The sequence below is a fragment of the Ceratotherium simum genome, chromosome 12 (assembly GCF_057802395.1).
Source record: "Ceratotherium simum simum isolate JZ-2026a chromosome 12, ASM5780239v1, whole genome shotgun sequence".
Taxonomy (NCBI): Eukaryota; Metazoa; Chordata; class Mammalia; order Perissodactyla; family Rhinocerotidae; genus Ceratotherium; species Ceratotherium simum.
In genome coordinates this window covers 39,946,223-39,957,477 of record NC_141911.1, presented here as the reverse complement: position 1 = coordinate 39,957,477, position 11,255 = coordinate 39,946,223, and the positions used below count along the sequence as shown (strand labels likewise).

Genomic DNA, 11,255 nt, shown 5'->3' with positions numbered 1-11,255 from the left:
CGAATATCTTTATCAAAAATCCTTTCAACATCTTTATTCTGTCTTTATTCTGAATTATTCAATTTTAGATTTCCATAAGATTCTATATTCTGTAATTATTCTCCAGATGATGACATTCTTTAAACATACATTTATATAATCACTGATCGAGATTTAGCAGAAAGCATTTTAAAGAATATTTGCTTCCCTTTAAAGTACAGCCTCAAAATTTTTCGAGTTGGTGCCTAAGCATCTATGTATTTTTAAACTTGCACCGATTTCTGATGGGCAGCCAAGGACTGTGAGCCACTTACCTAAAGGCAACATTAATGCAAACGAGTCCCCAGATAGCAATACAAAGTATCCTTTGGTACCAAATACATTCATTTGTAAGTTTGGATAAAGAGGACATTATCTAAATCTATTTGACTTTTTTTGTTGTGGTTTTTTGGAGTTTTGGATAGTACGTAGCAAGAGTTCTAAAAACTTATCCAAATCTCTTGGGTTCCTGAGTTTGAACAGTGGGATACCTATAATGTGAAATCACTTTCATTTATACTTCTGACTAATGCACTCAACTGGAACTTACTTATATTACAAGTGAGGAAAAGAGTTTACAAAATAAATTAATGGAACAAGCAAAATAGAGAGGAAAATTAGAAATTATTGAACAGACTTTGAGAGCTTGAAACTGTAGAAGCTTTGATTAATATGCAAACAGTGGATAGAAAGTATGGTTTAACGGTGCCACTAGGACTTTTAAAAAATTAATTTATATGGGTAATCCATAAGTACATGTTTGTTGTAAAAAAATCAAATATACAGAAATATGGGGACTAAAAAGTTATCTCCCTTTATGTTATCCTCCCAAAGGTTACCAGTGTTTGTGCTTAATAATATATATCCTTTCATGCTTTGTTCACTTAGTGTGAATATGTAAAGGGTTTGTTTTGTACATAAATGGGATTATACGGACATAAGTAGTGCCTATTTTTAAGGATAGGTTAAATTTGTGAATGATTATTTCAAATATATATTGAATAAAATAAGACAAAAGCTATTTTTATTTACCGATCCATATTCTGTCCTAAGAAAATACTTGTGATATTATAAGAACACAGTTCTTTCTACTTGTTGCTGATGACAGAATATTTATTGTAATGTTTTTCATGTAAATTAAATTTTAAAAATACGGATTTAGATGTTACTTGAAATTATATATAGCAATAGAAAAGAAAGATCTTATAGTTGCTAAAAGAAGAAAAACGTTTTTCTATAAAATCAGTTTTACCAACTCAAATACACCATCAATGCACATTAGCTATTAAAAGAATGAGACTGCTCAATATGTCCTGATTGGAAAAAATCTAAGCAAAAGAGCATGGTGCAATACAGTTTATATAATACACCCCCATTTACAGAAAATATACAAAATATTAAAATACACAAAAAGACACTCTAGAAACTTAATAATGCTAACTTGATGGTTAAAGAACAGGGAAGAAAAGGAGACATATATACACATATACCCATTATCTTTTGAATTTTGTGCATACCAACTTTAGAAATCATTTAAGTTTGTTTTTAAATCTTCAGTAAAGAGATAATCCACATTTATTATGTTCAACTAGTGTACAGCAGTCTTAACAAAAGCAGTGTGTGTATGCAATTTAAGTTAACCTAATTTTAGACAATAACATCTTAAGTCCAGTCCAATATCTCTCTTATAATTCAGTGTATAGTTGTTTGGTGTCTGGCATGTCCTTTGCCTACTGTATTGAAAGAATGAATCTGCTTGCCACAGAGAGTGAGTGGGAAGACTGGATAACTACTCAATTCTATAATTTCATTCATATTCATTAATATTTGGATACATTTATGTCAAGCTCTTAACCCAGTGCCTGGTGTATTTTGAGCACGCAGAAGAGAAATAGTTCTGGGTTGGAGAGTCAGACAGGGCTACATGAAGGAGGTAGCTCCCAGGAAAAATAGCACCCATAATGATAAAAAGATAATCCATGTAAAGTAGAATACTTGTCAGGTCAGGCAGAAATCAGCATGGGCATTGAAGAGGTTAGTGCAAGGATGCATACAGGCAGATTGTTGTGGATTTCCTATGCCTTCAAGATTTAAGTTTGAAGTTTTTACATATTTGACATAGCTACTAAAGAAGCACAGCAAAATTAGTTAGAGAAGCACCTAGAATTTTCAATATAGACGTTAAGGAGCTTATAATTTTTAATTTTTTTATTCTGTTGTCTTTTAATCTTTTGAAACATTTACAGCCTGTCCACTTAGCTCATGCATTGCTTTGTGTTGTGTCTGCTACCTCTTGTCTTGGAGGATTGTTTCCTTTATTATTTTAATTTGTGAGTTGATGTTCACTGAAGCTTTATCTGTGAATATTCTAAGGTTTATTGTGCCAAACAGTCCCCTTTTCCTTCCCCTCCTACTCACCAGCACCTCCTTCCTTGCCAATTTGATTGATAGGGTAGGCAGTGTGCCCAGCCCCCAATAATGGTGGGTCATCATTGGGCTAAGACAATCATGACAACCCTCTTCCATATTTTCCTACTCTCTTGCAGCTAGGCAGGGCCATGTTGATCCAGTTCTAGCCAGTAAGTTGAAAGTAGAAGTCTTTTGGGGTGTTTCTGGAAGTGCTCTTGCTTTCCTAATAAAGAGAGATACGTATCTGTCTGGTACTGCTGCTTGTGGATGTGTTGTGCATATAAGGTGACACAAGGGAAATGCCAGGAAAGCCACAAGGATGCCAGTCCTGACATCAAGCACTGCACAACTGCCAGCAGCCACTGCTTTCCAGATTCCTTATGAAAGGGAAATAAATCTCTCTTTTTTTAAGCTACTGTTAAGTCAAACTGGTTTTCTGTTAAACTAACCTTGGCTCCTTGGCTGAGGTCTGCCTCTCCAAAGGCTTTCCGTCTGCTTCTGCTAGATGACCCAAGTGCATTACCAGCTGGGAACCACTTTTCAACTGGGCTTGCAGATTCCTGGACCTCAAGCCTAAACAAATGGGATGACATTCTCAGTGTTTTTTTGGGGTTTCTTTGCCTTTAAGAACCTAGAACCCAGGCCAGGAGAGGCTTTCTGTAGGAAATTTTTACTGTTTACCATTACGGCCCTTTTTACTGGGGTGCTCTCCTGGCTTGAATGCAAATGTTAATTCCAGTCCCCAACCTTGCATGTATGTGCCCAAGCCTGTCTCCCTTATCTACACAGTTCTCAGCTGAGATGGACAACCATGTCTGTCCCTTCCCATGGACTGCAGCCTTGGTGTCACTTCATGTCTTTGCCTCTGGTTTCTGGTCCCCACTTCTGGAACTGATTTGTAAACATACCATATAAAATTATAAAGGACTTAAATGCTTTTACTAACTCCTAATTTATAAAGGAACTTACAGGAAGCATGCAACAAGTTACAGTTTAACAGGTATATCCCTAGGTATGTACATAGAATTACATTGTTTTCTACTCCATATGAAGGCAGTTTAGTCTAAAGCCAAGGTTTTAAAAGAAAAAAGTTACTTTACTACACAGAATTTTTGTTTTTGTTGAATCACTTAGTAATTTGCCAGGTAAGTAGACTATCCAAAGGGATAGGCGGCCATAAGAACCACAGTTCATCTTCTGTATTTACAACTTTAATCTTTATAAGATTTTTTTTTTCTAAATGTGAAAAATAAAGGGCCGGCCCCATGGCTTAGCGGTTAAGTGCACGCGCTCCGCTGCTGGTGGCCCAGGTTCGGATCCCGGGCACGCACCGACGCACTGCTTCTCCGGCCATGCTGAGGCCGCATCCCACATACAGCAACTAGAAGGATGTGCAGCTATGACATACAACTATCTACTGGGGCTTTGGGGGAAAAAAAATAAATTTTTTAAAAAAATGTGAAAAATAAAATGTAATAATAGGATGGTACATATTTAAAAAGGGTTGACTTGGAAGCTCGTTTCTCTAATAAACTCATAGGATCAATCTAAACAAACATGAGGTTTATACCAATGTCTGTAGCTTCACTATTCTGGGGAGTGCATGATTCACACTTTTGGAAGAGCCTATAAATTTAGTTATGAAGGGAAGCTGTGTTTACTTCTTTTGTAGTTTATTCTCATACTATTCCCTAGACATGAACCTAAAAGTCAAAGTTAATATAATAAATATTCAAAAGTGAAAAGCAGGCCCTTCTAATTATAAAAAACTTTTAAAGAAAGCCTGTATCAGACACCTCTTGTGGACCACCGGTCACTTGTCTTACCTTGTTATCACATCCACTTCAAGCTACCAGTTCTATAAGGGCTCCACCCAGCACCAACGTTCTGAACACCCCTCTTGTTTTCCTTCCCATACTCTGGCTTCTACGTTGTCTCGTGGGGAAAGGCGCTGGCACTCAGCCAGCTAATAAATGTTTCCTCCTTTTTTCCTTCCTTTGTCCCTCCAATCCCCTCAAGGTTCTGTGATACCTCACTCACCTCAGGCAGTCCCAAACTGGCCTATATGACTAACCAACTTGTCCTCCTCCTTCCAGCTTGCTGCCCTTGTTCCTAGGTCACCTTTCTAACAAACACTTGAGCTGAATAAAGCTTTTGTTTCAGGCTGTGCTTCCTGGAGAAGCCATTCTGAAACAAAGTCCATATAATAAGTACGTTAAACAAGTATTGACTAGCAATATTCTTAGGTGACTTAACGAAGAAATACAGCCTTAAGAAACTTGAGTTTTCAAAGTATTTATGTATACTTGCTACCTTTGTTTTCATATAAAACTTTCAAAAGATTTGCTTTACCTTCAGAAGACAAATGTTATTGAACACTAACTTAAATAAAAGGGCCATTTAATCCATAAATTATTCTTAGGTATTCTACACATTCCCATTTCATTTAATGATTGCTGAAAAAATGGTAGAGAGCACTACTCTAAAACCACTCAGAGCTAGGTTCAAATCCAAATTCTACCACTTATTAGATGTACAATCTTGGTCAAATTACTTGGCCTGTCAGTTTTATTAGACAGTCGTGTGTCACTTTTAACGACAGAGATACTGAGAAATGCGTCATTAGGCGATTTCATTGTCGTGTGAACATCATAGAGTGTACTTACACAAACCTAGATAGTATAGCCTACTACGCACCTAGGCTGGATGGTGCTAATCTTACGGGGACCACCATTGTATATGCCATCCATTGTTAGGCGGTACATGACTGTATATATAAAGTAAGGAAAAGAACAGTTACCTACCCCATGGATTATAAATCCCATGTGGTTTTTAGTTGCACATACTAGAATTATCTTCTGCCTGGATAAAAACCATGGAAACCATCTCTTATTTTTAAAAGTTTACTATAATTCCTCTCAAGATTTATATGCTATATTATTTGGTTAACCCTGGAATCAAAGAAATGACAAGCAGAATCAAGAGACAAAATTTAATATATGCACACAGTTTTATATATAATGCAGCATCACACCATGTAGGGCATTTACTCTTATTTTATACATTCAGATATGTTTGAAACACTTCTTAAGGCTACAAAACAGAACATAGAAAAATAAACAGGAATATATTCAACACTTACAAAAAGTGATATGATAAAGAATATAAAGTACTATTTTCCTTTCAACACTTCAAAAGATATGTATATATACTTTTTTTTACAAGTAACATCACAAATGATCACATCTTCACATGCTTTTAAGTATTATTTGTACTCAGTGTAAGGCTATTATCATGTTTCATACATAAATTTTTTTCTAGCTCTGTAACAATGCAATTTTTAATCCATTCAAGTAAATTCAACCCCAAAGTTGCTGTTTCCCAGCATTAAGACATGCACCCACCCTCTTCTAGGATTTTCTAAAACTTATATTTCAGGGGGAAAAAAATCCCAATTAGTGGGAGACTAAATGGCTGACTCTAGTAGCAAAACCTTAGTTCTTTGAAATTGACATACTGGAACTGAGCCATTAAGATTTAAACAAAAACACAATAGCATTTAGACATTAAATAGGAAGCAAAACACAGTAAACAGAAATAGTGTAGCCAAATATGCATTCTCTTCAGCTACACTAAAATGGACCTTGCTTAGTACCCATAAGTGAAAGACTAAGGTTACCTCATCTAAAACTGAAGGTAAAATAAATGAGGCATAAATAAATATTGCTAGTTTCTAGGATGGCTGAATGTTTTCTAAACCAGAAATGGTTAGAAAGGAACTTTATTGCACCAAGTCAATCATAAGCAAGTTTGCAGTTCACAGGCATTTTAATTCAACCTTGAGTCACAAAGGAAACACTGCAAGAATATAGAGTTTGCATCAATTAAGTTGCATCAGCATTGTGGTTTGGGAAAACCCACTCTTGCCAGGTCAAGGCAGGCTCTGAGCTTAGGTCAGCCATGAAAATGAACGTACAGGCTACCAGGAAACGAACAAGGACTACACAGATGCTAACATCCTGCTGCCAACCAGTACATGGAGCAAGAGTTGAAGATTTACTGAGGAACTGAAATTGAAGAAGAGAAACACACACGATACTAAAAGGAAAGGGACAGCAACCAAGTTGAGCAAAAGCAACTAAATAAAACGAAAAGAACAGGTGAGCTTTGGTCATTCTAAACATTTGTTCTTAAAAATGTGTAAGATCATAATACAGTGAAGTTCCATAATTTCCAACTCAAAATACAAATGATTCTCACTTCTAAGCTTTTTTCTGTTATACAGAAACATTATATCTCATGTCAACATACCTCTGACTCAGTTAAAACGGAGGACAAAAGCTAGCTTGGCCCTAGTTTGACCTCAGCATAAGGCAGAATCCCCTGGACTAAAACATTTAAAACAAATCTAAAGGAAAAAAACAAAACTGACCTTCATACAAAGACTGATAACTTTAAAACTAATTATCAAAAGTCAGAGTTCTTTTATTCCAGAGGTCACTGAGTAAAGTACCATCTGCTAAACTTCTCTTTCAGCACTGTTTCCATCATGTCCTAGAGGTAAGGTACGGGAAACAGGAAGCAAATCAGTATTTCCTTCAGGAACTATAGAGTATTCTGTTACTCAATTGAGGTAAAACAGAGTGACAGTGAAGAAATGAGCAGTATTCTTTCCTATCCAATTTTTAAACATTTCCAGAAGAAACTGAGATCAAATCTCAGTCAATAAACTGAAGGACACTAGAAATAGCAATTTCTTTTGGACTCCTGAGATCACACTACTGAACTTTTAACTGTGGTCATTCTATCTAAATTTGATTTTCATAAAAATTATCAGGTAAGCTAATTCTACATAATAACGCATTAGCTGAAAGTGGAGGACCCTTTAGTCTTCATTCCATAACAACTGTTGATGTTAACTAAGAAAAAAATGGCTTAAACAGTACCTTCCCCAATTGTTCTAGCTTAGGTGACAGAAATTCCTTTCAACAGGTTGTCTCAAGAATTTTTTTTTTCCACACAACCATCCCAGTCTTCACAAATTTTTGCCTAGCACCATCATAATAAAATGTTATCTTTCAAAGTGCTCTCTAAAATCCTATATTACAAAACATCTAAATGCTAATCACTACTCAAATCAGCAGTTACACAGACATTAGGTAATTAAAACAACAGAGGTAAATAACCATTATTACAGTACAGTGGAGATTCACTGAGCCTAGCTGGCATCCCAACATTCCTGCAGGTTATCAGAGAACCCAGAAAACTCATCCGCTTCAGTTTGTCAAATTCAAGTGAATTGTATTTGCTTTTAAAGTAATTTGCTTTTTAAAAAAAAAAAAAATCTATTTTTGGCTAGATATATTACACGTGGCATGCAAAGAGAAATTACTATGTTATTTGCATAGCACTCAAATTTCCTGATCAAAAGAGAACATAAAAAAGGGTAGATTTTCACGTTGGTATGTACAAATAAGAAATATAAGCTAGTTATTTTTACAGAGTAACACAGATAAACGAATACTGTGTTAATTCAGAGAGTCAAATCTCCAAATGAGAACAGAGTGCAACATGCAAAGGGAACTTCTAGTGAATACTGCAAAGACTGGAAGGAAGCAGGATCAGAGACGTTAGGGAAGGGGTGACAAGCTATAAAATGCAAAGCAAAACCATCTTCTAGCAGCATCCTCTAGAAAAGAACTAAAAGTCACAATCGTACTGTTTTTGTACAATAGTTCCCACTGTGACAAATTGAACATGCAAATGTAAAGTGATACACATAACCAATGGTGCAAAGAGAAAAACAAAACACAGTAACTCTATAGAAACCTGTCAAGCTAAAAATTTTTAACATTTCTTCTCACAAAATATTTAAATCTGTCAGTGCATTAGTGTTAAAGTGGCATTAAAAAAATTTCTGCAGTTTTAACAGATGCAGATTATTTTCAAAATGCATAGCATCTACATTTCTTTCGAGTAGGCACCATGATATTTACACCAGTGCTAAGAATTCTTGGTGGAAACAGCCATTTCATTAGATTTCCTATTTCCTAAACATCTGTTCTTGTATGCGATCTCAAGTTCAACAAATACTCACCAAAATTCAAAAATATACCCTATGAATATTAAAAGAACTATATACAACATTTCTAAGACACAGGTTAATAGGCTGCCTTATGTGTAATATTAAAAGAGAAGACATTATTCAAGTTTGACAGATATTGAGATGAAAGGCCTTTGGGTTGGAAGCATTTCAAAAGACAGTGTTTTAGGCTAAGAATTGTTTGAGCCCAGTTTATGACTAAGGCATTGCATAATAAAATATACATTTCTATTTGGTGCAATGTTATGTTTTGGAATCTATAGTGTGTCAAATGGTATATTTTCTTGTCACTTTAGTAAACACTATAAAGCACACATTTCCAACATTTGAAATTAAACTTATATAAGGAGAAAAACCAAAAACTAAATCTATAATGTTTTATATTAAGCTGTTTATAAAAAATACTTTAACAAACTTATTTTCTATTTTTTATGGGGGCAGTCACCTAATAAACAGATTCTGAACGAAGAAAAATGGCAACGCCAGGAATTCACCTGCCCCCTTGAACGCATATCCAACATCTCTTGTCCAAGATGGGAATGAGGGTACAGGGGGAAGGGAGAAGACAGTTCCAATTTGGGTTTTTATTTTAATGTATTTTTTTTAAAGCCTTCAGAAACATTCCATCTAAGAAAGGGTTTCTGCTCTAAAATACCACAGCAACAAACATCAAGTGTGTTGTCCCCGATGGCCATCTCCCATGCCTGATCTCCTCCTGTCCCCCCTATACGGCCGTCCTCTGACATTTCGATGGTACTGATAACCTTCGTCTCGGCTTCTGCTTTGCTGCCCTTTCCAGGACTCCTCACCTCTCGCGTGTTGATATCCTCCCCTGCCAGAATAGCCCCAATCACTTTTGTACTTCCTGCCTCCATAAGTCTGATTATAGAACTGCTTGGATCTACCACTTCTCAGAATATTAGACACTTCATTTTCATCTTCTGAACTCTCTTCTTTTGGTCTTTGCACTCTGCTATCCACAGAGTTGGCCCCACTGACCACATCAGCAGCAGTCTTAGGATCTTTCACTTTTTCTGGTTTTTCTTTCAGACTTGGAATGGTCCTTTTAGGCTCAAGTTCAACAGGCACAGTTTCTCGCTCTCTGTTTAGAATCTGAGTGGGAAGATGAGCCTTTCCCTCTGCTACAGGAGGGATGGAAGCCAATGCCAGATCTGCCTTGGGTGTCTGGGACGACTGCTCCACCTGGCCTTCATGCTTACTCACACTGGCTTCAGGGAGAGAATGTGTGCCTTCACCTCTGGCCTCCTGAAACTCTTCTACTGCTGAACCTGAACCACATTCTTTAGAAAGATCCAAATTTTCCAGAGGCAGATCCAATTCTCCTTTCTCATCAGAGGGCAGAACAATATTCTGCCTCATTACTGGATTTTCTATGAATCCCTGAAAAGGGTACCCATACCACACATGAGGAAAGAAAGGAGGTGCAATGGGAACTGGGCCTAAGAATGGATTGGGTCCAAAGGACGGTTGTGGGAACATATTCTTGCCACTTAGTGACTCTTCATATTCAGCATGAAGAAGCTGTCCAGAGTTTTCCGATTCAAGATCAGCCTGGTAAGACAACTGTCCATGACTTTCAGACACCTGAGATGCAGGGATAACCAGAGGTGAAGAAAATGTCGGCGGTCCAATCTCGGCCTGCGGCATCTGACCATTAACACTGGCCTCAGTCTGCATGGGAAAGTGTGCATCGGTACAGGTACAATCACTTTCATTCTGAGCAGAAGGAGCTTCTTGGAACCAAGGATTTTGAGGATACACAGGGACAGGGACCTTTGGGTACATCCTGCAGGCTGCAAGGTAGGCCTGGTGCAGAGGGTACAGATAAGAATGCGGGGCCCACATAGGACAACTATATGCCTAAAAGAGACAAAAAACAGATAAACAGAAGGAGAGAAAAAAAGAAGTTTAGAGTAGGCTTAATAAAAATTTCTCATGCCTGCAAAGATCATATAATCTGCAGTCCAAATACCAGATCACTGTGACATGCAACCTGAAAAGGAATTACAAAATTAAGTCACTGCTCTAAGACTCCATTCCTTGTTCCTATCCTGAAACCAACCCAAAGTCCTGGTATAAAGGCTGATAGGAGACAATATAATGAACCACCCATAGATTATCATAATCATTAATTCCATCCTTTGGATATAACTGCATCGAATTAATTTTGGTTGATACAGATCTCAAAAACAACCAACATCCAGCACTTGAGCCTCCAGCTTCAATATCCCTATCACTGGCTGTTTAGCCTGACCTGCATTTGGGTTCTGGCTCTACCACTAACTCACCGTGTGACCCCATGCCAACTAGTTAACTGCTCTGGACGTGTTGTACCAGAAAAATGCTGGTATAGGAGCAGATGATCCTCAGTGTTAGGACTCCACAGTTTTAGGAGCCCCCAAACCACTTCAACTCCAAGATTAAAGTTAGACCTCTAGTCAGAGAAGGGTAATACTGAAAATGAAATATCCCAAATCCTTCTCCTGCAAAGGTTCAGCTAAAGATCAAGACACACAGAAAAATTTACCAGCTAATTGGCTAATTAACCAATTAACTAAATAAATCCAATATTAACTAGATAAATATAAAACTAGGCAATGAACACAGTAGATGGTCAAATTAACCAAGTCTCCTTTTATGAACTGGTCAGTAGGCTACAGCAGGACACTTCATTCCATATTTTAACAGTCTAGAACCCTCAGAA

The 11,255-nt window shown here is 37.0% G+C and overlaps 1 protein-coding gene across 1 annotated transcript in view; it reads right to left on the bottom strand.

Annotated features, from left to right (window-relative positions):
• Positions 1-5,405: 5,405 nt before the first annotated feature.
• The window catches only part of OTUD4 (OTU deubiquitinase 4), a 42,330-nt gene continuing 36,480 nt past the window's right edge, over positions 5,406-11,255 (bottom strand). The window contains exon 21 of the mRNA XM_004420881.3: positions 5,406-10,411. Coding sequence (XP_004420938.1) covers positions 9,200-10,411 — 1,212 coding nt within the window. The 3' untranslated portion in view covers positions 5,406-9,199. The remainder of the gene's footprint in view (positions 10,412-11,255) is intronic.